General features: G+C 51.1%; 1 protein-coding gene, 1 long non-coding RNA gene and 2 other non-coding genes across 7 annotated transcripts; all 4 read left to right on the top strand.

Moving 5' to 3' along the window:
- The first annotated feature begins 85 nt into the window (after window positions 1-85).
- Window positions 86-17,868, top strand: Prcd (photoreceptor disc component). 2 transcript variants are annotated; one of them, XM_052756022.1, is made up of 5 exons: window positions 86-2,952; window positions 3,226-3,294; window positions 6,434-6,508; window positions 6,846-6,939; window positions 11,863-17,868. In XM_052756022.1, exons 1-3 carry the CDS (start codon window positions 2,882-2,884, stop codon window positions 6,444-6,446), a joined length of 153 nt encoding a protein of 50 aa, XP_052611982.1. In that variant the 5' UTR covers window positions 86-2,881; the 3' UTR covers window positions 6,447-6,508; window positions 6,846-6,939; window positions 11,863-17,868. The 2 variants fall into 2 exon arrangements, with proteins under 2 accessions (XP_052611982.1, XP_052611981.1); XM_052756021.1 differs by having other exon boundaries at window positions 6,430-6,508.
- Window positions 17,869-20,412: 2,544 nt separating this feature from the next.
- Window positions 20,413-25,550, top strand: LOC128122201 (uncharacterized). 3 transcript variants are annotated; one of them, XR_008222353.1, is made up of 5 exons: window positions 20,413-20,524; window positions 20,989-21,186; window positions 21,485-21,522; window positions 23,850-23,899; window positions 25,275-25,550. It is a non-coding gene; the product is annotated as an uncharacterized LOC128122201 (long non-coding RNA). The 3 variants fall into 3 exon arrangements; XR_008222352.1 differs by having other exon boundaries at window positions 21,485-22,522; XR_008222351.1 differs by having other exon boundaries at window positions 21,485-23,899.
- LOC128123548 (small nucleolar RNA R38) lies at window positions 23,690-23,771 on the top strand. Its single transcript, XR_008222723.1, has one exon. It is a non-coding gene; the product is annotated as a small nucleolar RNA R38 (small nucleolar RNA).
- On the top strand, window positions 24,289-24,365 carry LOC128123547 (small nucleolar RNA R38). The gene has a single exon (XR_008222722.1). It is a non-coding gene; the product is annotated as a small nucleolar RNA R38 (small nucleolar RNA).
- Window positions 25,551-25,863: the final 313 nt, after the last annotated feature.

Below are 25,863 nucleotides of genomic sequence, written 5' to 3'. Positions count from 1 at the left end.
TCTGTGCGCGTCGGGTGTGTGTGTGTGTGTGTGTGTGTGTGTGCGTGTGTGTGTGTGTGAGTGTGCGCGCGCGCGTGTGTGCAGGGTATATGTGCAGGGGGCGGGGGACTGCGAGCTGGGGGCGGGGATGTGGTCTGCTGGGAAAAAAATGTTTAAAAAAATGAATCCGTTCCAAACCCCCAGTCCTGTGTCGGGGAGCCAATTCTGGCACGGTAAAGACTGGGCGGGATGGGGGCGTCGCGGCTGGCGTCTGCCCGCCTGCCTACCCACCCGCCAGCAAGGCCACCGCGGTCCTCGCTGGGAGAGGTAGGTGTGGCCAATGTGCAGAAGGGGCTGGGAGGACCAGGGGGTCACGCGGCATGGGCAGAGCGAGCTGCACCCGCGTGCGCCCCGGGCTGGTGCGGGGCTGGGGGCGAAGGGACCCGGCTCTCGGTGCGCGGTGTCTGGACCTGTGCGCGTGCGTGCGTACCCTTCACGCCGTGGGGAACTGACTCAAAGTCAAACACACCCAGGCATTGCCTCCCTCTCTGCTGGAGAGGACACACTTGCAGACAAAGCTGGGCTTCTGTAGTCCCGCCGCTCCTGAGCCCGAGACAGGGCCCGTACCACTGTTCTCAGACCCGGGGACCTCAAGTTCTGGCAGGTTTAGAGCTATGGATAGTCTCCCTTCCCATCTGCTGTTCCTGCTGGCTCTCTGAACTTGAACGCATGTCCAGTCTGGGGAACCAAAGGCCCGTGTCCCCTTTCCTCCCCACCGATGCCACCCCATGAGGGCAAGCAGGAAGGAAGTCCCGAGTGGCCAATTAGTGACAGACAGGTAAGAACCAGACACTGTCCTGAATTCTGGCCCTGGCCTTGGTGAAGTTTCATAGAGGCTGTGGCAGTCAGGTGTGATGGATCTGGGGAGCCAGAAGTCATAAGGCACAGGACAGTGGAGACATCTGTCACCATCAAGGATTCCATTTGAAAACCAGAAGGCAAATCCTTCATCGTAGACTGCTCATGGAGAGGTGAGATTCGGACAGAGGGAGGATTGCTCTGTCTTGAGAGACCAGAAACCTCATCTTGCCAGCACTTGTCCAGGCCTGGGTGTGGACAGCAGGAACCCCGAGACCACAAGTGCCCACGGGGCCTGACACAGATGAGTGAGGTGGCTCTGGTTCTCCTCAAGGTTCCCTGTTAGCCCTTACCCTGCTCAGGAGTAAGTGAGATGGGAATCCTGTTGCCCAGGAGATGGCTCTCCTCTTCAGCTTCGGCTCCTGTTGATTTAAAATCTTTAAAGGTGCTGGCCCACTCCCAAAGCCTTAATGACCTGAGGTCCATCCCTGGGACCCACATGGGCAAGGACTCCTGAAGTTGTCCTCTGACCTCCACATGTTCTCTCTCTCTCTCTCTCTCTCTCTCTCTCTCTCTCTCTCTCTCTCTCTCTCTCTCTCTCTCTCATGTGCACACACACAATAATAATAATAACAAAAATAAGAAATCTAAAACATAAAATCAGACTTTAAGATTCAGTCATGGCAATCAGCAAGACCCTTTACAGTCCCGGCAGGGCCCTCCCTGGAGCACAGTATTGGGGTGCCTGATGGGATTCTTGGGCAGGAGGCATTTACCTCCCATCGTGGTCAGGGAAGGAAAACGGGAAAGTCTTAGAGGGATGGAGCACAGTGTGGGTTCAGGTCCCAACATCACTCAGCGCATGCCCCTGCCCTGCCATGGTGACTCCTGCTCTACTGCCCAGGAGGTCCAGGTGGGATGTGCAAAGAATATTTCTATTGATTTTCATCTTCTCCTCCAACTGCCATACCTCCTAACACAGGAATGTGTTGGTACAGTAATCTAGCATGTAACCGATACACTTACAATTTACATCTAAATTACATAAGATCATTATATAAGATAGAATTTATAGTTCACATCTGTGAGTGCACACCTCGACTCTGCCTTTTACTGGAAAGAGAGCTTAAGGAGAAGAGTTCAGAGGGCTGCCAGAGCGAGCGAGCGAGTGAGCGAGCGAGCGAGCGAGCGAGGGAGCCGGTTCACACGCATGCTCTGCTCGCCCAGGCTTTCCGGTTTCCTCAGCCAGGCCTCTTCCCTTCTCTTCTCTCAATGGCTCTGTTGTGACAGCGCAGTCCCTCGACCTCACAGCCTCTGTCACTGAAGAGTCCTGCATCCTTTCATGTCAGCAGCCTGGGCAGATGGCTGAGGGCTCAACCTTCTCCAGCACCTGCAGGTTCCGACACCTCCCACGACCACTCTCCCTCACTCCGGTACTGGAGTTTGAACTCAGGGCCCTGGGATGCGAGGTAAGCACTCCACCACTGAGCCTCTTTGACACTCTCTCCTTAGGTTTCCCAGGCTGGCCTCCAGCTCTCTCTGTAGTTCAGCCAGGCTTTGAACTTGAGATCCCGCCCCTTCCCCAGTGACTTACAGGTCCTTGTCATTGGACCAGGCCCCAGGTCTTCTTTGAAGCTCTCCTTGATGTTTGCAATGCCCCCAGTGCTCTGCAGGTGCCATTAACACTGTGTGGAAGTAACTCACTTAACCCGATTGCACTACCTGCCCTTGAAGCTGAAACTCGGGCAGTACTGAAGGCTCTAAATAGAACATTCTGGACAGGCGCTCAGAGCCATCCTGTATGTCTTGAAGGAGGTTGGCTTACTCTGCCACTAGAGGGGAGATCTTGGGCCTGGTGAGTTTAATCTCTCTTCACAAGGTCAGTTCTGCTGACTCCACTAATCAGCTTGAACCTCCTAATCCGTCCCCAGGAACTTCAGGAAACAGCAGGTGGCTTGTGAGAGGTGGCCGGGGCCATTGCGGCCCCTCACCTGGGGCTTTCTTCTGTAGAGTTGGTCTTCAGGGGGGATGGGGCAGCTGAGCCATGTGCACCACCCTCTTCCTGCTCAGCTTGGCCATGCTGTGGCGCCGCAGATTTGCCAACCGGGTGGAACCGTGAGAGACGAATGGGGCTGTGCATTGGGGTTGAGGGTGGGAGGAACTTCCAGGGTGGGCTACAGATAAGCAGAGGCTGAGCAGTGTCTGCCTGGGCCTCTAGCTGGTCTGGGAGGGGATTTGAGGGACACCCTGAAAGGACCACTCTCAGAGCAGCTGGTGCTGGGTTGGAGCAGCCAGCCCATTAGTCCCGGGCTGCACGGACTGTGAAAAGGGGAAGGGACAGAAGCTGAGCATTGCCTACAGGTTCTCTTGCCTGCTCTTTCCTTCCAGAGAGCCCAGCGGAGTGGATGGGGCAGCTGTGGGCAGCAGCTCGGACACAGACCTTCAGTCCTCCGGCAGGTGAAGGAGAGTCGGGGGTGGGGAAATGGTGCCAAGGGAACTATTGGCGCGCGCGCGCGCGCGGGCGTGTGTGCATGTGCGTGTGCATATGTGTGTGTGCGTGTGTGTGTGTGTGTGTGTGTGTGTGTGTGTGTGTGTGTGTTCTAGCCCTCGCCAGAGTCACTCCTTGTGTGGTGGGCAGGTTAGGTGAGAGAGGGAGTCCTTGACCCCTTCTTCTGGACCAATGCTGTGTTGTTTTGCTTCTGCGACGTGAGTGTGGGACAGTCCCCAGGCAGACCTTCTGTTGAAAGATCAGGGAGCAGAGGGAGGAGGCAGGAGCCACTCTGGGGTGATTTGCTCTCTTGTCCTTGGTCCTCCCTCCTCCTCCTCCTTCCTCTGCCACCAACCGGCTTTGCATCTCAGTTGCCTGAACCTCCAGCAGGATTCGTTGTCCAGTCCCCAATAGAAGGCGCAGGAGGAGCATGACGTCATCAGCACTGAGTACCATTGGCTGGGCAGCCCCTGCGGGCAGGACGCTATCTCCAGTGGCCAGGAAGTTAACTCTTCCCTAGGTTGAAGCCATGTGGCCTTTGTGGGGTAGGGGGCAAAGTTGTGTATTCTTCTGGATTTTTCCTTCCTTGGCTTACCAAAGTCTTTTGGATAATAAGGGGCCTCTATGCCCTTTAAAACACTGAAAAAGCGAAGCAGTATCTATTTAGTACTTATGTGTAAGACATTATGTGCCTGCCCATGGACTCCCTAGCATGGGAGATGTCTCGAGATCAAAGGCAAAAAATGATCCCCAGGAGCTCTGGGATTCAGGGCCCACTGGAAGGAGGATGTCCTTACCGACTGGTCCTCAGTCAGTGTGGAAGGGCAAATACATACCATGACCCTAAAGCTGGAGTTGTAACAGTGGTTGCAAGGCTGCTGGGAAGCACAGCAGAACTTGACTGCTGGGCCAGTGCTAGTGTGCTAGCGATAGCGCTACTCCTGGGATGCTACTCCTGGGATGTATACTCCTGGGATGCTACTCCTGGGATGCTACTCCTGGGATGTATACTCCTGGGATGCATACTCCTGGGATGCTACTCCTGGGATGCTACACTCCTGGGATGCTACTCCTGGGATGTATACTCCTGGGATGCTACTCCTGGGATGCTACACTCCTGGGATGTATACTCCTGGGATGCTACTCCTGGGATGCATACTCTTGGGATGCTACTCCTGGAATGCTACTCCTGGGATGTATACTCTTGGGATGCTACTCCTGGGATGCATACTCCTGGGATGCTACTCCTGGGATGTATACTCTTGGGATGCTACTCCTGGGATGCTACTCCTGGGATGTATACTCCTGGGATGTATACTCCTGGGATGCATACTCCTGGGATGTATACTCCTGGGATGCATACTCCTGGGATGTATACTCCTGGGATGCATACTCCTGGGATGTATACTCCTGGGATGTATACTCCTGGGATGCATACTCCTGGGATGCTACACTCCTGGGATGTATACTCTTGGGATGCTACTCCTGGGATGCATATTCCTGGGATGCTACTCCTGGGATGCTACACTCCTGGGATGCATACTCCTGGGATGCTACTCCTGGGATGTATATTCCTGGGATGCATATTCCTGGGATGCTACTCCTGGGATGCTACTCCTGGGATGTATACTCCTGGGATGCTACTCCTGGGATGCTACTCCTGGGATGTATACTCCTGGGATGCTACTCCTGGGATGCATACTTCTGGGATGCTGCTCCTGGGATTCATACTCCTGGGATGTATACTCTTGGGATGCTACTCCTGGGATGCTACACTCCTGGGGTGCTACACTCCTGGGGTGCTACTCCTGGGATGCATACTCCTGGGATGCTACTCCTGGGATGTATACTCTTGGGATGCTACTCCTGGGATGCTACTCCTAAGATGCATACTCCTGGGATGCATACTCCTGGGATGCTACACCTGGGATGTATACTCTTGGGATGCATACTCCTGGGATGCTACTCCTGGGATGTATACTCCTACAATGTTACTCCTGGGATGTATACTCTTGGAATGCATACTCCTGGGATGCATACTCCTGGGATGCTACTTCTGGAATGTATACTCCTGGGATGTATACTCTTGGAATGCATACTCCTGGGATGCTACTCCTAAGATGCATACTCCTGGGATGCTACTCCTGGGATGTATACTCTTGGGATGCATACTCCTGGGATGCTACTCCTGGGATGTATACTCCTACAATGTTACTCCTGGGATGTATACTCTTGGAATGCATACTCCTGGGATGCATACTCCTGGGATGCTACTTCTGGGATGTATACTCTTGGGATGCATACTCCTGGAATGCTACTCCTGGGATGTATACTCTTGGGATGCATACTCCTGGGATGCATACTCCTGGAATGTATACTCCTGGGATGTATACTCCTGGGATGCATACTTCTGGGATTCTACTCCTGGGATGCATGCTCCTGGGATGTATACTCCTGGGATGCATACTCCTGGGATGCTACTCCTGGGATGCCACTCCTGGGATGCTACTCCTGAGATGCTACTTCTGGGATGCATACTCCTGAAATGCTATTTCTGGGATGCGTAGCCAGTGGATGCTTTGTGCTTCCCTGGACCTTCCTTTCTCTTTTCTCCCTTTCTTTTATTTTATTTTTCATTTGATTGTTTGTTTTCAGACAGGGTCTTACTATGCTGCCCTGGAACTTGCTATGTAGACCAGGCTGGCTTCAAACTCTCAGAGATCCACCTGCCTCTGCCTCCTGAGTGCTGGGATTAAAGGCCTGTGTCACCACTCCTATCTCCCAAACCTTTCTTATGCAATAATTCTCAATAACCTCAGGCTTAGTAGGACGTGGCTGTTTGTTTATAATCACTCAGTAATGGAATGGCCGAGGAGATCTGAATGGGGGACCATCTTCCAAGTAGCTGTCTTCCCTAAAAAAAAAAAAAAAGGGCCTAGACCCCATGACCAGTCTAGTTACCTCTTAACTCCTTGGCACCCAGTTTTGCTGCTGAGGGCTGGCTGGGAGGCATGGGGTGGGGGAGGGAAGGGAGAGGGAAGAGAGCCCTAAGCATGACAATCCAATACCTCCAGCTTTTGACTCCAATGATTCCTTCTGTTCAGGGAGAAAGAACCTGTGAGGTAGGCCCTCACTTCTTCAGGCACCTCAGCTCTGGGGACTGTAACCCACCGGCCCAGACAGGTAAAGCCAGCACAGGTAAAGCTCTGGAGGGCAGAGGGACATGGGAGGCAGTCTGTGGCTCTCATGGTCACTGGTGGAGGTTGAGTGAGGGTGGGTTTGTCTTGTGCTTGCTACTTATGCCTCAGGCCACAGGGCAAGGGCTGGTTTGAAGAGAATCAGTGTGGTCCTGACCATGCTTTCTAGGCTTGGGAGTGAGGTGGTAGCTGAGCTGGGTCCTGAGGGCAGTGCTGCAGACCTCTAAGGGAGGGGTAGTGGTCTGGGATGGGCCACCCTGAAATACACATGCCGCCTCTGGGCATGGGAAGGAGCAGTGAGCTGTTTTGATTTTCTGTTCTAGCTGGAGTCCTGGTTCACCCCCATCCCAGGAGGATGTGGTGGGGCTGGACGCAGCAGCAGGAGGAGGGAGAATGGGGGAAGCAGTCATGGAGAAGGTAGGCTCTTCCCCGCAGCCCCCAGGTCTGCTCCTAGACAGGCCGTGACTATAGGGTTCCCAAGCAAGGCTGGCATTGGCAGGAAGAAGACGATGCCTTGTGCTCCTGGGCTCCCACTCCCAAGTTCCTGCTCTGAGGAAGTGCCAAGCTGGAGAAGGCACAGAGAGAGGGACTTTGCAGGCTCCCCCAGGCTAACTGCAGGGAACCCCAGCATCCCAGGCAAGGGCCGGGTGCAGAGACCAAGAAGACTTGAGAAGCCAGGGAAGGATAAAGGACAGCCTGTGCTTACTCACCAAGGACTCCCGACCATAACCCACAGACGGCAGTCCTGGTATCTATGGTACAGGCACAGGAAGACACAGGGAGAAGCCCATCGCCGCCACGCTGTTAGGTGGGGGATCCAAGCCCACCCCCTCCCCGACTTTGCAGCTGCTTGGCAAAAGGGGGTTCTGCTGGCCTGGCCATCTGTCAGCTCGGGAGCTGTTCTGTTAAACCCCTGTGGTCTAGGGCTGGGTCGTGTCACTTTTCTACAGGGATACTCATTCCTGCGGCATCTGCCTCTTTTCAGTCCCTGGAACTCACCCTGTCATTGGCTGCTCTCCTGAAATTATCAGTAAGAAAGGCCAGCTGGATCTGTGGCATGTCTGCCTGACGCTGGATGCGAGCAAACACCAGCTTGTGTTCTGAGTGTGCTTTGTGTCTGTGTCTGTGTGCGCGCATGCACGCGTGTGTGCACTCCAAATGGGCAGCGGCGGGTTGGAGGGGGAAAGCGTGGCACCTGTTTTTGTCACTGTGCTGACTGCTCAGTAACTCAGCGTCCGCCTCCTCTGCCCCCAGCTGCTCTGCCATTTCTCTCTTTACTGTCCTGCCCGGTCCAGAGCAGAGATAAAAGCACATTTCCGCTCCTGCTCCCGGATCCAGGCTTACCCTGCGGGCAGCTGCTCCCGACTGTCTGGGAACCATTCATCTTCCAAAGCCACCCTCCAAGCATCGCTCTCCCCCACCCCGCTCCCCACTGCTGGCCCAGCAGTAATGCCTCTGTCTGGTCAGCCTCTGCCCCTGGGGCAGAAGACAGTCCCCTAGACAGCAGGATCCCAGGCTGCTCCACTCCAGTGGAGGGAGAAAAAAGTGTGAGAGATGCAGCCGCTGAGGGACCCACTGTTGCGGGGAGAGGTTGCTGGTACTGCGGGGAGCCTGGCTTGGGTATGTATACAGGCGGTTCCATAGCAGCTGCCTTCCGTAGGGCACGGAGGGGTGTGTGTGTGTGTGTGTGTGTGTGTGTGTGTGTGTGTGTGTGTGTGACACTAGGGGAGAGAACCTGCCAGAGCGTCCACCTGATCCAGGCCATGAGCCCGTGGCCAACTGTCTCAGCTCCCGTCAGCCCATTTTTCTCCGGGGAGGCGTGAGGTGTCCTAGTGACAGGACTGTCAGGCTGATGGCCGGAGGGCACTGTTCCTGGGGACCCGTCTGTGTCCTCTGATCCCAGCTTTGCACTCCTTCTCTCGTTCTCTCATCAAGTCACCATGTTCCTGTCACTTCATCCTCGTTTCTGGTCTCTGCCATTTCCAAGTTGCCCGCCTCCTGCCAATGATCCAAGAAATTGTCAGGCCAAGGTCATAGAGCAGTCCCGGGGCTGGCTCCCGGCCCAGACCCACTTCCAACAGGGCAGCACCTCTTTGCAGTACTGTTCTGTGAACCTCCGCTAAGGATCCATTCCAGAGGAAGGGCAAGGATGGGCTGGGAAGGGGCTTGCAGGCAGTAGGGGATGTGACTCCCTGGGCCCTGGCAGCTGGGGTGCCATGTGGGCTGGGAGGGAGGGGCCCTCTCCTCCGGGAGCAGGATGGCTTTGGTGGGAGCAGACTGTGTTTACACCTTCCCCGCACACCCTGCCCACGCTCTCGGCTTGTTCCCAGGGCCTCTCCCACCCTGGGCTCTCTGTGCAGTCTGCACATTCGTAGCTCTTGCTGCACAAAGTCCCTTCCCTCAGCTTGGAAGGCTCCCACTGCCCAGGTGCCCTCCCTCATCTCGGAACTCCTCCACAGGAGGCTTCCACTGCCCAGGTGCCCTCCCTCATCCCGGAATTCCTCCACAGGAGCACCCACTGCCCAGGTGCCCTCCCTCATCCCGGAACTCCTCCACAGGAGGCTTCCACTGCCCAGGTGCCCTCCCTCATCCTGGAACTCCTCCTCAGGAGGCTCCCACTGCCCAGGTGCCCTCCCTCATCCTGGAACTCCTCCACAGGAGGCTCCCACTGCCCAGGTGTCCTCCCTTATCCTGGAACTCCTCCTCAGGAGGCTTCCACTGCCCAGGTGCCCTCCCTCATCCCAGAACTCCTCCACAGGAGGCTCCCACTGCCCAGGTGTCCTCCCTTATCCTGGAACTCCTCCTCAGGAGGCTTCCACTGCCCAGGTGCCCTCCCTCATCCCAGAACTCCTCCACAGGAGGCTCCCACTGCCCAGTTGCCCTCCCTCATCCTGGAACTCCTCCACAGGAGCACCCACTGCCCAGGTGCCCTCCCTCATCCCAGAACTCCTCCTCAGGAGGCATCCACTGCCCAGGTGCCCTTCCCCATCCTGGAACTCCTCCACAGGAGGTGCCCATTTCACAGATGCCTTCTCTGAGCCCACAAACTCCCATCACACAGGTCAAGGGAGCACCTTTAAAGTATGAGGGGGTGTCATTTAATTCCTGGCCATGACACTGTCTTCGTAGAGGCCGAGTCCCTTCCTTTCCCATTTCCTTAGAAATAGCTGCTGTTTGGAAATAGGAGCAGGAATATTCATGTGCTTGGTAGAAAGAAAGCTAAGGACAATTGGGGAGAGAGAGCTGAGATGAGTAGCTGTTGGTGTGGGGTGCTGGCCGCTGGTGTGGGGTGCTGGCCGCTGGTGTGGGGTGCTGGCTGCTGGTGTGGGGTGCTGGCTGCCGGTGTGGGGTGCTGGCCGCTGGTGTAGGGTGCTGGCCGCTGGTGTGGGGTGCTGGCTGCCGGTGTGGGGTGCTGCCCATACGCCATAGCTGGGTGAGGGGCAAATGAGAAGAGGCAGGTGACAGGGGAGCCGGAGGGTGAGAACACCCATCAAGGGCCTCTGTGTGCAGAAGGCTGTCTCAGCCTGGACACCTCCCTTGTGACAGGCTTTGCTTTCCAAGCCAATCTCGGCTGCTGAGGACAGGAGCCCATAACCCTGATACCTTCCCTCCCTTGTCTGAATGCTAATCTCTCTGCTGGAGAGAGCCTGAGTGACAGGGAAAAGGCTGGCGGAGCTGCGGGGTGGCCAAGGGGCGGCCTGAGCAGGGAGCGCTGCTGTCTGCTGCTTCTGTGGCTGGAGACTGGAACATGACCAGAGAATGAATGAGGTGGTGTGGGGGAGCAAGGGGACTGGTTCTAGCAGCTTCAGCAGCTGTTTCTGTCCTGTACCACCCTAAAGTGCAGCTGAGACTTTGGGGAGTGCCCACCCCCCCGAAATGTGTAGAGTGTGTATGCCTGCAGAGCGCGGCAGAGGTGCTGGCCAATACTAGATTAGGTGAAACCTGGGACCCATTTTGAGGCAGGCAAGAGCAGAACTGGGTACTTCACTTTCCTGGCTCCATGGGCAGCCAGTAGTCTTTACAGGGGCTTTGCTGTTAAGGAGAAGCTGAGCCCTTGGGCTGGAGGAAAGTGCTGTTTCTTTGTGAGCCAGAAAACAAGGAGGACAGAAGAGTGGCCATGCTGCATCTTACATGAACGGAATGCTAACGACACTAATAATACTATTAATAATGGCTAATACGGATCAAACACTTATTATATGCTAGGCACTGTGCCCGGTGCCTTATTTATAAGCACGGTCTCGTTGATGAGGCAGGAACTGTTGTTAGCCTCATTTACCCAATAAGGAAAGTGAAGTTCACATAATTTGTCCAAGGTCACAGCTGGCAGTGAAGCCAGGACCCGTGTCTGGGAATCTGATGCCAAAGCTGATGGTAGAGAGGTCTTGAGTCTGGAGATGAGGGCTGTGAAGAAATGCAGGATGTGACCTACAGACAAGGACACTGCCTGCCATGTCTATGCAGGTGGGCCAGGGCTGCTGGGGTTTTCTGTTGAGATATGAGGAATGAGAAATAAGAAATGAAAAACAGGTTGCTGTTTTCTCTTCAGGCACATGTCAATCAAAGGCAGGCCAGATCCTGGAATCTGAAAGGCTAGTCCTTGCTTGCCAGCTGAGGAGAGCAAGGAGAGCCCGCCTCCTTAGCATCATCCTGAAGCGGAAGTGGTAGCCCCTGGCGGGGATGACAGACAGCAAGGCCATTGCTCACAGTCCCTGTCACTGGCTACTCCATTGCCTCCTTCAGCTAGGGCCGGGACCCTGGGAGAGGGTGACAGCCAGCAGCCTAGCTGCATTGGAGGAGGGCTGAGGAAGGCAGGGGTGGCTTGGGTTTGTTTGTTTACCAGGGGGCGGGTGCAGGGCGTGGAGTGCAAGAAAGTGACATGGGGGGTCCACTGACCTGCATTAGGACCACAGACCCTCTCTGTGAGCTACCTGTGCCCCCTAGTCGGGGGTCAAGACCAAGGTGTGGCTATGAAAATTCAAACAAACCAAAGGATTTAATGACAGACTCTAAGCATATGAGCCAGTCAAGGTGCCAGACACACACAAACACACACACACACACACACACACACACACACACACACACACACACACACACGATACACACCCAATCACATGCATAGGCAAAAGCTACATGAAATAAGCACTAAAAAAGTTAGCATGTATTCATCTGACTGACAAGCATGCCATGGGAGGCCATGAGATGCACAGATAGCAAGGGGTGCTGGGAGTGAAGTGGCAATGTTAGCTGCTTTCCCTGCTCTGCTGCTTACGGCCATGGAAAGAGCCTGGTGAGGAAGTCTAGTTCCTGCAACTCAAATGACCTTTTGTTCCCTAGACCTCAGTTTCCCCACTCAGTAAACATGTTAATTCTGCATGGCCTGGTGCTGAGATGTGAAGAGCTAATGACCTCCTCAGGAAACAAGCTGTCGAGAAAAATGAAGGGAAGTGGCCAGATGATCTCCAGGGGCTCCGTAGATTACCCCCACCGAGACAGACTGTGATGGACTGTGTCCGGAGGTGCTGACAAAGATGTGCCTACATGACGGACATTTATGGAGTGTCTGCGTGCCAGGGTACAAAAACAGACTCAGAGCACCTGTCAAACCCAACCAGCCACTGGACAAGATATAAGACGCAGACATGGCAGTGGGTGGCACACACAGCGACCTCGTGACTGTCTCGGCCTCTGCTCAGAGACAACCACTTGTCTGGTGCTCAGGGAAGGGAAACCAGGACAGGTGAAGAGACAGTGCGACACTCGTGGTGACCCACACAAACAGAAGCAGCAATGACAATTCAACAGGATACGGAAAACCAACTGCACTTGAACAGAAGTAAACTGACACAGGGCGAAGACTGGGAGGGAACACTGGCCAAACGGAAGACAAATGGCCCGGGTGGGGCGTGGCTCGGCGGTGGGGCGTGGCTCAGTGCTGGGGTGTGGCTCAGCGGTGGGGCGTGGCTCAGCGGTGGGGCGTGGCTCAGTGCTGGGGCACTGGACTAGCAAGCGCAAAGCCTTGGATTCAGTCCCCCGCACCACACACATCTAACAAACCCCCAAACAAGCTGGGCACTGTGGTGCACTCGGTAGGCAGAGGCAGGTGGGTCCCTGTGATTCCGAGGCCAGCCTGGTCTACATAGTGAGCTCCAGGCCAGTCAGGGCTACATAGTGAGGCCCTGCCTCAAAAACAAAACAAAAATCTAAGAAAGACTTGGCATCTAGAATAGAAATAGCTTTGGGGTAAAGAGCAAGGGTAAAGAACCCTGGCAGAGGGCCAGGGTTCAGGTCCCAGCACCCCTGAGGTAGCTCACAACAGTCTGTAACTCCAGTTTCATGGGATCTAATGCCCTCTTCTGAACTTAAAGGGTTCTCATGTGCACCACCGCATGCAGGTACATATGCACACATATGAAAGTAAAGAAATCAATTAAAAAATAGAATGAAGAGCTTTTACAGCTGAGGGGCTGGAGAGCTGGCTCGGCAGTTACAAGCTGCTCTTCCAGGAGACCTGAGTTCTATTCCCAGCACCCACAACTGCCTGTAACTCCAGCTCCAGGGGATCTGACACTCTCTTCTGACCTCTGGGCACTGAACTCACATGCACACAGCCACCCCCACATACACAAAGAAAAATAAAATAAAAATATTTCTTAAAAGAACTTTTACAAAAACAAAACAAAACAAGCCGGGCGGTGGTGGCACACGCCTTTAATCTCAGCGCTTGGGAGGCAGAGGCAGGCAGATCTCTGAGTTCGTGGCCAGGACAGCTAAGGCTACACAGAGAAACTCTGTCTCAAATAACCAAAACCAAACCAAACCAAACCAAAACTTTTACAATTCAACAATTAGTACAATTTTTAAAAAGGGGGAGGGGGCCGGGCGGTGGTGGCGCACGCCTTTAATCCCAGCACTCGGGAGGCAGAGCCAGGCGGATCTCTGTGAGTTCGAGGCCAGCCTGGACTACCAAGTGAGTTCCAGGAAAGGCACAAAGCTACACAGAGAAACCCTGTCTCGAAAAACCAAAAAAAAAAAAAAAAAAAAAGGGGGGGAGGGGAAGGTTTTAAAAACCACTCTACGAAAAAAAATATGCATATGGCCAATAAACTCAAAAACATCATCAGCCTCTACAAAGCTATCATAAAGTGAATATCTGGGGTGTCTGAAACCCTACAATGTAACCACTTTGGAAATGAGTGCAGTAGTGTCTTATAAAGTAATTAAGGCCGGGCGGTGGTGGCGCACGCCTTTAATCCCAGCACTCGGGAGGCAGAGGCAGGCGGATCTCTGTGAGTTCGAGGCCAGCCTGGGCTACCAAGTGAGTTCCAGGAGAGGCACAAAGCTACACAGAGAAACCCTGTCTTGAAAAACCAAAAAAAAAAAAAAAAAAAAAAAAAAAAGTAATTAAAGGACAATTAAAACTTATGTCCACAAAAAGATTTCACAAAAGTGTTGACAGCAGGAGCTTTGCTAATTATAGTTCCACACTGAAAATAACCCAGATATCTACCAACAGATATCAATGGGGACACTGAGGCATGTTTGAACATTGGAATAACACTCATAAACAAAAAAGGAAGTGTGGTATTTATGTAAGAGACAACACAGGAAGGTTAAGAAAGCAGACCCGGGAGGATCGAGTTTGTGGTTATATTTATGAAATGCTAGGAAGAGATGAGACTAATTGATACTGAGAGAGTGCAGAGCAATGGCTGCCTCAGGCCAGGTCTGGGTATGGGAACTGACTGTAAAAAAGGCAGGTGGGTGCCCAGGGTGACAACAAGGTTTTGAATCTCGATTGGGAATATGCCTCTATGCATGCATGTGTTCGCTTACAGTACATTTGGGATGTATTTTATACCTCAATAAAGATGGCTTACAAAGTTCAAACCAAAACAAGAAGGAAACCTAATCATTATTTGTTCATAGTCCAGCAAAAACAGCAAGATCGAAGCAAGTGTGGCACAGGCCTCTAATCCCAGACACCAGAGAAGCTGGTTACAAGTTCAAAGCCGGGCTGTGCAACTTTAGTGAGAGCCTGTCCCCCACCCAAGCAAAAGCAAAGAGAGGGGAGCGGCACTTGTCTTGCATGGACACGGCCGGGGTGTGTTGTCCAATATGGGGAGGGAGTGGGGGGAGGAAGGAAATTAAGATAAAAAGCAGAATGGGACCGGGGAGATGGCCCAACAGGTAAAAGGACGTGTTGCTCTTACAGAGGCCTCAGGTTCAGTTCCCAGCACCCACATCAGGTGGTTCACTACTATCTGACACTCCAGTTCCAGGCAATCTGACACTCTACGGCCTCTGTAGGTATCTGTACACACAGTGCATGTAAACTCAAGCAGACACATACACATGCACGTAAATAAAAGATATTTTAAAAAGTGGTATAATGAATGTGAGAAGAAATAAATATAAGCATCAGGAATTCCCATTTGGCTAGGCAGTGGTGGCACACGCCTTTAATCCCAGCACTCGGGAGGCAGAGCCAGGCAGATCTGCATGAGTTCGAGGCCAGCCTGGTCTACAGAGCGATATCCAGGACAGGCACCAAAACCACACAGAGAAACCCTGTCTTGAAAAACCAAAAAAGGGCTAGAGAGATGGCTCAGAGGTTAAGAGCACTGACTGCTCTTCCAGAGGTCCTGAGTTTAAGTCCCAGCAACCACATGGTAGCTCACAACTGTCTGTAATGAGATCTGGTTCCCTTTTCTGGCCTGCAGGCATACATGCAAGAACACTGTATACATAACAAATAAATCTTAAAAAAAAAAAAAAAAAGAAAGAAAGAAAGAAAGAAAAAAAAAAGAGTTCCCATGCACTGTGCAAGTGCTTTGAATAGACAGTCTTAATCCCAGGAGAGTCAAATGATCCTCCTCCTCTCTTGTTGTAAAGATCAAGGGATGAGAAGGTGCAGTGGTACAGGCATTTAATCCCAACACCGGGAGGCAGAGGTAGGCAGCTCTCTGTGAGTTTGAGGCCAGCCTGGTCTACAGAGTGAGCACCAGGACAAGCAGAGCTACATAGTGAGACCCTGTCTTGAAAACAAAAACAAACAAACAAAGAGATGAGGATAGAGGTAGGTAAAGTAATCTGCCCAGAGTTATTCAAACTAGGTTCAGTGGAGCTGGGATTAGCCTCCAGGCTGGTCTGATATCAGAGCACATGCTAAACCACCTGCCTAAGAAAGGTGCCACAAGGAGAACCTGGAGACCGACTCGGCAGGGTGGCTGAGGAGGAGCTGGAGACCAGCTGGAATCCCATCGTAAACAGAGAGCAGAGGAAGGGGAGTCAAAGCAAAGGGAGCAGAAACCACCACAAGGAAGGCTTATGCAACAAGGTAACACGGAGAAGGCAGGATTTCCGGGAACGGGGAGACATGTCCAGGAAACAGATGAGGTCCAGACAATACTGCCTAGGCTTCAAATTTGTTTATTTTTAAAAATCTGTTTTGGAGTAATTTTATTAGAGGAAACAGCTCTGCAGATAAGGTGGGTGAAGGTACGGCTTTTCCTGGGTGTTTTGTTTTTTGTTTGTTGAAATCTAATCTCACTGTGTAGCCCTGGCTGGTAGAACTCACAGAAATTCATCTGCCTCTGCCTCCTGAGTGCTGGGATTAAAAGTGTGTATCACCATTCCCAGCTTCTTCCATGGAATTCTTTATGAAGACATGGGAAATACCACTGTCATTTATTCTGATTAGGACTCTTGACAGAACCCCAACTTGAAATGACTTAAACAATGACATTTCTTTCTTGTGTCTCACATCCTGTACTTCACTGAAACTTTTAAGGAGTATCCGACACACAGAAGTAGTAAACGTGAACGTGTCTCTCTAAACCAATGAGAGGTGAAAGCCAAGGCTTCAGGACTGGCTGTCTCAGCAGCCTGCCAGCAGCCTCAAGGACTCCTTTCCTCTTTCCAGTCCCTCTTCAGAGGCATTTGACTCTTGCTTTGAAGGAAGCCTCACAGATTCCAGACGGCCGTGGCAAGCCCAAGCATCACATCTCTCTACAATGTCCCAGAGCCAGAAGAGAGGAGGTTGCTTTTAAAGAAGAATTCCCCACACTTGGCTAGACTTGTATTGTAGACAAGATGGAAGAAGACCAGCTTCCAGGCCGACCACCAACATGCCTGCATACAGACATACTTCCTGTGAGATCACTGGTGTGGCTGCTTCCAGTGTAAGCAGCCAGCTGCTTGGAGGTCACCACCAACCCTCCTTCATGACCTTATTAATAAAATCAAAGATCCCCTTTGGAATTAAGAAGGGAATTTCAATATTGTAAAGACTGCTTTCTTACTGTGGGTTTCAGACGCGGCGTCTGTCATCAGTCCCGTCGGTGACTGCCCCAGCACAGCAGGCCAGCTGACTGATTTCCCCTGTGCACTCTGAGGTTGGGTCTCTGCTCGCACTGGGGCGATCGTCAGCTTGTCCACCGACACTTAGCGCCAGGCCGTGGTTCTTTACTTGGTAATAGCGATCTGCACTAGTCTTGTAGGCTGGCTAGAGGGTTCTGCTGTGCGCAAGACTCAGATGCACTAGATCTCAGCAGCAGCGTGCAAACGGGATCACAGTAACATTAGCACTTCATTCTGAGCAGCTCTGTCCTTGGCTGCTCATTCAGGAGTTCTGATGCAGTCTTTGAAGCTTCTCCAGTTATTTCTAGACTGCCTACACAGTTGCGTCTCATGTGTGCTCAGGCACAAGGCCTCTTGGCGTTTGCTCCAGCCTCTTGGCCACTGCCCAGCTTGCTGGTGGCACCCGAATTGGTTGTGTGCCTGTGGCTGTTCAGTGATGTACAAATGAGCTGTGCAGGAGAAACTGTGCCCTTGTCAGGGGTGAAATCCACACAGAGACCTATGGCAGGGTGAGGAGCTAGGAACAGCGGCCTCTCTGTAGAGTGGGAGGCATTAGCCTGGGGCCCCCAAGACGGGACAGCCAGATCCAGAAAGAGGCTCCTACAGATGCTCATCCCCACTCCGCCACCATGTGGCTCTAACCAACAAAACAGGTGCTCAGCATTCTTCAGTCAACATTTTTATTAGTCTCCAATCACCTCTGTGAAGACAGAAAACTTGCAGCTGGGACATGAGCCCACATCCCTAGCACTCACATAAGAAGCTGGCTGCAGGGGCTGGAGAAACAGCTCAGTGGCTAAGAGCATTTGTTCTTCCAGAGGATCCAGATTCTGTTCTCAGAAACCAAATGTCACTTCACAACCGTAACTCCAGTTCCAGGGTAATCTGACATCCTCTTCTGTCCTCTGTAGGCACCAGGCACACATGTGGTGCACAGAAATACATGCAGGCAAAACACTCCCCAGCCCCCCCCCAAATAAATAAATAAACAAACAAAATGGAAGAATAAACTGAGTACGGTGGCATGTGCCTGTAATCCCAGCTCTGGGGAAGTGGAGACAGGGGGATCCCAGGAGCTCCAGTCACCTGGCCAAATCCACAAGCTCTAGGTTTGGTGAGAGATTTTGATTTAAAAAAATAAGGTGGAGGGTGTTTGAGAAAGGCACCCAAAGTTGATCTCTGACCTCTGTGCCACCTGCATACATGTTCACATACATACTTTTTTTTTTTCCCCCGAGACAGGGTTTCTGTGTAGCTGCCTGGAACTCACTCTGTAGACCAGGCTGGTCTTGAACTCACAGAAATCCACTGCCTCTGCCTCCCAAGTGCTGCACCACCACGCCCAGCAATACTTTTTTTTTTTTTTTTTTTTTGAGACAGGGTTTCTCTGTGTAGCTTTGCACCTTTCCTGGAACTCACTCTGTAGACCAGGCTGGCCTCAAACTCACAGAGATCCGCCTGGCTCTGCCTCCCGAGTGCTGGGATTAAAGGCGTGCGCCACCACCGCCCGGCACTTTTTTTTTTTTAAAGACACAAAAATCCTCCTTTGTGTCTCCTTTCCCGTGAAAGGAAAGTTCTTCCATATTAGATCGATTTACTCATGGTATGGAGCAACTTAGTGATAAACACATAAACTCCACAGGCTTCGATCAAACCAAGTCTGCCAGATACTCGTGTAACTTTAAACAGTACCTCATCTCTCAATATGTATTTCTTCGTCTGCCAAATGGGATAATGACAGTGCCTCATAGATTGGGAGGATTAAAGGGCCCAATATAGTGAATAGCCACCCAGCAAATTCCAAAAAGTATTAACTGCCATGATTATCTTGTCTGCAGAAGGTCACGTGCCCACAAGTTTCACAAGCAGCTCTGGGCAAATTCTTCAGAATTCCCTCTGCAAGTCTCAAATGAAAGATCTTAGTGTGCTGAGGGAAAAGGCATTCTTGCTTTTAGTATTAAACAAAATAATCTGTCTTCAAGGGTAAGATAGACAAATTCAAGGGCCTGTGTTCCTGCTGAATAAATTAGTCGTTATTTCCTTGGAACATTCTGTGAGAAGACAGCCAAACACGAAACCCAGCACTGAGGAAATTAAGAAAATATTAAGAGACATCTCCCTGCTCATGAAGCATTCACAATCAAATTAAAGGAGAGAAATATAAGCAAATATGGTCATTAAGAATATGTATCAGCAACAGATTTCCACATTTAAAAAAATGGTACAAGCTAAATGCTACCAAGTCCTATTCCAGGGGAATGGGTAAGAGTTATTGAAGACAAGGCTCCCGATCTTACCAATTTAAACTCGTTTCTAAATAGGTGTACGTTCTGGCCCTGCTTTGGCATTTTGCCCGGTTAAAAAAATGAAGGCAAGACAGTGACTGAAGAAAGACACTCAACATCCGGCAGGATAGAAAGGCATGGAAAACCTCGGGGACATGAGAAGGAGAAGGGTCCCTCATTCAGGAATCTGGTTGGAGGCTCTTGCTAACAGAGAAGCATGAATTACCAACCACTTAAGGCCTTTTCTCTCTTCCCAGATATGAAACTACAGTTTTCTGGGATTCTCACCATAGACCAACTACATTTACAAGGGGAGGACACAACTAAACCTCCCTCCCTAAGCCACCCCTAGTGGCTTCTGGACGACAGTTCCATCCAAAGCCCCTCTGGAGCCACCACACTTATCTCACTTATCAAGAGAGCAAGAAAAGGGGGGGGGGGTGTCTCCTAGCAACCGCTTGAGACGCAACTCAAGAGCCACCGAAATAGTATACATGGCTAATGCCACGGCAACGAGCTGCAACTCCCGCTTGAGCCCGTTCCCACACTGGGGTACGTCGTTCTTCTGAGCGCCTGTCTTTCTCCCAATCCTCACGCTCGCTACCTCTATTAACAAAATAATGTTATCTCTAACTTATACTGGCTAGTCCTCAAGTCCTCTTCAGCACCGAGGCCGGGACGAGGTCGGCTGTCACTGAAGTCGAGGTCACTCGAGGCTTCTGGAGGTGACAGCCTGGACCTGCGGCTCTGTCCCCTCACCGCTGTTTGCACGATTTCATGCTATTCCCCTTAGAACAGTGTCACAGGCAGGCAGGACCCTACGGCTCGAGCGCCCCCTGCCGCCTGCACCCGCTCTCGCCCCCGTCTTAAAAGCAGCCCTGGGACTCTCCCTGGGCTTCACTAACGAGCAAATCCAAGGGACGCCTCTCCACCCCAGATAAAATCCGCAGAGCAATTCACAACGAGCCTCAGTTTCCTCATCGGTCCCTGCGCCCTCGAACATTCTTCCCCTCCCCAGCTTTAGCCAGGGACCGCCGAGGTTCTCCACCGAGCAAACCTCCCACCCAGGAAGCTCTGCTGCCCCCTGGTGACGGTCACCATCTGACCCCTTCTCTTCAGACTCACTCTGGAGTGAGACGACCAGCTCTCGGCAACGGTTAGTTTAGAACTACATTTCCCATCAGGTCGTTCTCAACACCGCGAGAGTCCCGGCGAGACTGGGGCGGGGTGGGGGGGGAGACTTCGCGCAGGCGCAACCTCGTTCTTTCCGAGGTCCGCCGCCGCGTGTGTGGAAGTCATGGCTGCTTCTGTCCGCCGTGCACTCACTGAACAGGCTAGGGCTTGGGGTGTTGGTAAGCAGTGGGAGAGGGGAAATGAGTTTTTTTTTTTTCTCCACGTCCTGCCGACGTGCATGGCCCCTTCTCCAGAGGTGAAGTGGCGAGGACAAGCATTTCCTCTCCTTTGCCATTAAAGGGCTTAGATGGTCTTGAGAGTCTGTCTTTAAAAAAAACTGCTCTCCAGACTGCGAGGAGTTTTATGTGAAAGAGGGCTGAAGCCCATTTTAGGCTTCGAATTCCCGTCTCTTGGGGGTCCTTCCAACTTGCCCAGCCCCCTGGGCCTCACAGCCAGCCATGCGTGGAGCATGCGGTTCCTGGGGACTCCATTGAGGGTGGTGGTTTTAATTCCAGAATTAAATGTGAATCCGTGTGCCTGCTGGTAGTGCCTTGACATTGTTTAATGACTGCGGGTGGTAATAAAGGGGATTGTAAACTGAAAATCCATAGTTTTAGATGGCATGTTTTTCCCTTCCTCGAAGGCATGCCTTTGGCACCGGTTGAGACGTTGGGAAGCAGAGCTGGAGGTTCCATCCCAGAAGTAATGGCAGGATCCCTAAGCATAAACAGACCGGTGTGGCCACCAGTAAGACGGTGGAGATAGATGGTGGGCATCTGCTTCATGCGGTAGTTCTGAAGTTCAGCTGTAAGAACACATGTTGAACCATGAGTCCATTTCGGTAAGAGTTTGGGTAAGAAGAGGGTCTGCCAGTGTAACTTGGGACCACCAAGTGTCATTCTTGAAATCACCATGGATGACATGGTGTACAGGGATGGAGGGGAGAGACTTGGAAAATGATCTTGGGTTGGCTGGGATTTAGGGGTTTGTTATTGGTTGAGCCGAGGATGATTTAAAGCTATCCCTGTCTGAAGAGTTGTGGTTTACTGAGCCTCAACTTTTTAACTCCTATTTTGAGAATAAACGCCTTAAGGTTGCTTCTGTTAGAATGAAGTCTGTTGCCTTAATTACTCTTTTAGATTGGAGTTGGCTCCTGGAGACATCATCATAAGATGTGGTACGTAAGGATCTTCATGGTGATGCTGTGTGTGGTAAGAGCTTCATAGAATTGCAGGGTTGTGGTTGCCTAGAAGGATTGGTCTGTTAGATTTGGGGTTGTAGGTGTTGCAGGATGTAATTGCTCAGAGAAGGGAAGAAACATGGAGTCTCTCCTCTCTGCTCTTCACTTAGTGCTTTCATAAGAGGTAAAAAGTTTGTGAACACAAAATTATTCCCCACTCTGCTGCCACGTAGACTGAGGCTTAGGGGATTATGCTCAGAGTTATATAAGCAGCTGTTGGCTTCCAGGGGACATCTTAATTGATGCTGGATGACTGTCCTTCAAGGCACAGGGCAGCCATTATAAGGACTTCTGCACCCAGCATGTCAGTACAGCTGAAGTTAAGAAACTCGTAGAAATTGCATTTTATATAGGTTTTTTTTGGGGGGGGGGGAGTAGAGATCAACCCTTTGAACCTGAGCCTTGTGCATTCTTAGAGATTGTTTCTTTTGTATGTGAGTGTGCCATGGCGTGTGTTTGCCAGTAAGTTTTTTCTCTCCTTTACACACTGAGGCGAAATTGCATTTTAGATGAACTAAAGATTTGGGCCTGCTGGCTGATAGTGACCCAGAGCCTTGAATCTTTTGTAAAGCAGAATTAGTGGTTCCCAAACCTGGACGTATCTCAGAACACCTAAAAAGTGTTTCCTGGGTCCACGTGGACGAGAATGGTTCGAGAATGGACTCCAGAACCTTGTAGGAGGTCTAAGAACAGGTGTGCAGAAACTATTCGATGATCTGTTCTACTGTGAGTTTAGGATTCTCTTACAGCAAGAGTAGAGGGCTGGCTGTTTTTAAGAGGCTCTTGGGATAGATTTCTTTTTCTTTTTCTTTTTTTTTTTGAGACAAGGTTTCTCTGTGTAGTCCTGGCTGTCCTGGAACTTGCTCTTGTGGACCAGGATGGCCTCAAACTCCCAAAGATCCACCTGCCTCTGCCAAGTGCTGGGATTAATGTGAAGGTATGTGCCATCACTGCCCGGTTTGGGGTAGATTTCTAATCTCAGTCTTTAAAAACTGAAAGCCGGGGCTGGAGAGATGGCTCAGAGGTTAAGAGCACTGCTTGCTCTTCCACAGGTCCTGAGTTCAACTCTCAGCAACCACATGGAGGCTCATAACCATCTGTAATGAGATCTGGCGCCTTCTTCTGACCTGCAGGGACACATGCAGGCAGACACTGTGTACATAATAAATAAATAAATCTAAAAAAAAAAACTGAAAACCACATGCTTACTCTTGCACATGTAGATGGGGGAGGAGAAACTACGATGTCATCTTTTGGTAGTGGGTATGATAAATGGTTGTCTTTCAGTAGGTCAGCTGAAGTAATGGGTGACCTAAACCATTTTGGGCATTCCGATGATAGGTCGGAAGGACTTGTCAAAGACTCTGGTTCAGCAACCAGACAGATGCTGCTGGGAGTGACCTTTTTCTACCCCTAAGGTCTTACCATGTAGCCTGGGTTGGCCTTGAATTTGCTAGGTTGGGTCCAGTTGTGCCTTGGCTTCCTTAATGTTGGTGACCCTGGGCTGGAGAGATGGCTCAGAGGTAAAGAGCACTGACTGTTCTTCCAGAGGTCCTGGGTTCAATTCCCAGCAACCACATGGTGGCTCACAACCATCTGTAATGAGATCTGGCACCCTCTTCTGTATACATAATAAATTGATAAATCTTTAAAAAAACAATAAATGTTAGTGACCCTGTCTTTAAGAGGACAGGAGTAGCCAGGGAAATGGTTCAGTGGTTAAGAATACCTGCTTTTGGTGAGGACCTGGGTTCATTTCCCAGTACCTGCTTCAGGCAGCCAACTGTAATTCCACTTCTAGGGGATCCAATGCCCTCTCCTGGTCTCTAAAGGCACCAGGCACACACGGTCCACGTATGTAGTCAAAACATACACATAGAAACTTTTTTTTTTTTTTTTCAAGACAGTTTCTCTGTGTAGCTTTGCGCCTTTCCTGGAACTCACTCTGTAGACCAGGCTGGCCTCGAACTCACAGAGATCCGCCTGCCTCTGCCTCCCGAGTGCTGGGATTTAGGTGTGCGCCACCATCGCCAGGCATAGAAACATCTTTTTAAAAAGCTTTTAAAAGTGTTCTCATGCTCAAAGGCTGGCAGTTCTGTGGGAGCTGAGTCCATGATGATGTAAAGTTATCCCTGTCTGAAGGTCAAGAGGCCTTTCTGTGTGGAATGTGGATATCTGAAACTCAGCTTCCCAGGCGACAGGCAGACTCTGAGCGGTTTTTCAGTGAGTTGCTTTAGAGTTACCTTGTGTTTCCTTATCACCAGGTGCAGGCTGAATCTCTGGGGCAAAAAGGGATGCTACAGCAGCCACACAGGTAACCATCCTGCACCTGGACTTGTGCCTAGACTGAATGATGCGGGTAGGCGGCAGCACTTCTTCACACAGCTGGGTGGAGGGGAGCATCTGTGCTTTTAATTCCCTTACTCTGTGCTAAGTGGCAGGGAGATTTCAACATGGTTTTGTTTCTTTGGGTTGTGCAAGGTGAGAGGCTCTCTTGTGACAAGTAAAGCAATTGCCTTCTCTCTAACTCCCTCCCCCTTTAATTTGAGATAGTCTTACTGTAAAGTCCCAGTTGGCCTGGTTGATGTAAAACTCCCAGAGGTCCACCTGCTTCTGCCTTCCAAGTGCTAAGATTAAAGGTATGTGTCATCATGCCTGGCCCTTTGTGATTTCATGTTCCCATTTTGTGTTCCAAAAAAGCCCATAAGCCTATGATGGATGGTTAGTTATCCCTGTCTGAAAATTTCAGCTGAGGGAAAATACTCTGTTCTGAGGCTTAGGGGTGTGGCTCCATGCTTGCAGAAATTCGAGCTTTATAAGGGATCAAGTGGACTCCATAAAGAGCTGTGTGTGTCCTGCTGGGACAGCCTTCCAAAAACCTGTGGTCGGATTGCCCTACAATCCTCTCCCTTGAGTGAAGGCTCTGAGACTGAGGGCAAAGCTCCCGAGTTAGCAGAAATGGGCCTGTTGCCAGGGCTCATTTTGTACTCATGTTGTGGAGTGAAAGGGTGTTTGTCACATATTTCTAGAAAATGAATGTGCTCTTTTGAAGGAGACAGGAATGTAAGGCCTGTGCCAGCTTGTGCCTTGAGAATGCCTACTGACCCAGTCCGTGCCTCTGCAGCAGGAAGGTGCTTGGTACTGTTTAGGTCCTGGCTAAATGTCGTGGCTGCTTGATGGGCACCAGAGGAGCAAGAAAGAAGCAAGTGGCGTTGGGGTGGGTTGGGCAATGCCTTAGTAATTCCTGTTTCAGTGACCAGTGTGTCCTTTCCTGTGGAAACTGGGCTGTGTGTACAGGCTTTCTTACTTCTTCACCTAAAGTAGCTTCACTTGTGTGAGATTTACTGAGCCCTAGCTGCCTACAGGGAAGCAGGTCTGCCCGGGTTTGCTCCTGGGTGACTCAGGTTCATGTCCAGAGGGAGTGAGTTGAATGTAAATATTCCTGATGCTACATGGGAGTTCTTTTTTGACCATTACCACAAACTTTTGTCTCCTTTTAAAAAAAAAGAGCTAGTTCATCAGCCTGCATTGGAACTTTGACACGACAGTGCCCGCCTGTGCTCAGTGCACAGAATGCCTGGTAAATGGTAGTGGCACGAGCCCCAGGCTGATTGTGCTGGTTTCCAAATTCTTCAGTTTTGCGTCACTAAGTCAGCAGCTGTTAGCTTCACCTTTTTTTTTTTTTTCAGGTTATTGCCCTGTAGTGCCCTGCCGCCGCCGCTGCTGCCCTTAATCTCCCAGAGAGTGTCATCAGAAGACCTTGGAGTTTGATCTGCAAAAGTAGCCAGCAGAGTTAAGTGACTGCGATCACCCTGGGAAGCCTCTGGCAGCTACTGAGTGCTCTCAGTTGGAGGCACTGGGGAGGCAGGTGCTGTATCTGAAAAAGCATTTCTCACAGTGGATTTCCTGAGAAGTCAGGGTTGGGCTTTGTGTTTTGAAGCACAAATAAACTTTATAAAATTTAACTCACTAGCGTTGTGGATGTGAGATTGAGGAGTGTTCTAGAACAATACTTGAGTCTAAGTGCAGAGAATCAGACAGTTTCTATTGACCTGCTTGTCGCTTAACATTACTTCACACTTAATCCAGTGATGATGGGTTGGGGAAATAACTGTTGAAGAGCACTGACTGTTCCAGAACACCTGGCTTCAGTTTCAGTACCCAATGGTGGCTCAGAACCATCTAATCTTAGTCCCAAGGAATGCTATACCCTTTTCTGGCCATCATGGGTACCAGGCATGCAGGCAAAATACCTATACACATAAAAATAGGTCTTAA

This window comes from Peromyscus californicus, unplaced genomic scaffold, assembly GCF_007827085.1.
Source record: "Peromyscus californicus insignis strain IS unplaced genomic scaffold, ASM782708v3 Scaffold_3__1_contigs__length_106647218, whole genome shotgun sequence".
NCBI classification, from domain to species: Eukaryota; Metazoa; Chordata; class Mammalia; order Rodentia; family Cricetidae; genus Peromyscus; species Peromyscus californicus.
This window is presented reverse-complemented; position numbering and strand designations above follow the sequence as displayed.

Bases quoted from the DNA above. Each gene is read 5' to 3' on its own strand.
- Prcd (XM_052756021.1), top strand. From the start codon at position 2,882: ATGTGCACCACCCTCTTCCTGCTCAGCTTGGCCATGCTGTGGCGCCGC. The intron at 2,953-3,225 runs GTGAGAGACGAA...CTTTCCTTCCAG, and splicing joins TTTGCCAACCGGGTGGAACC to AGAGCCCAGCGGAGTGGATG. The intron at 3,295-6,429 runs GTGAAGGAGAGT...CCTTCTGTTCAG, and splicing joins GACCTTCAGTCCTCCGGCAG to GGAGAAAGAACCTGTGAGGT.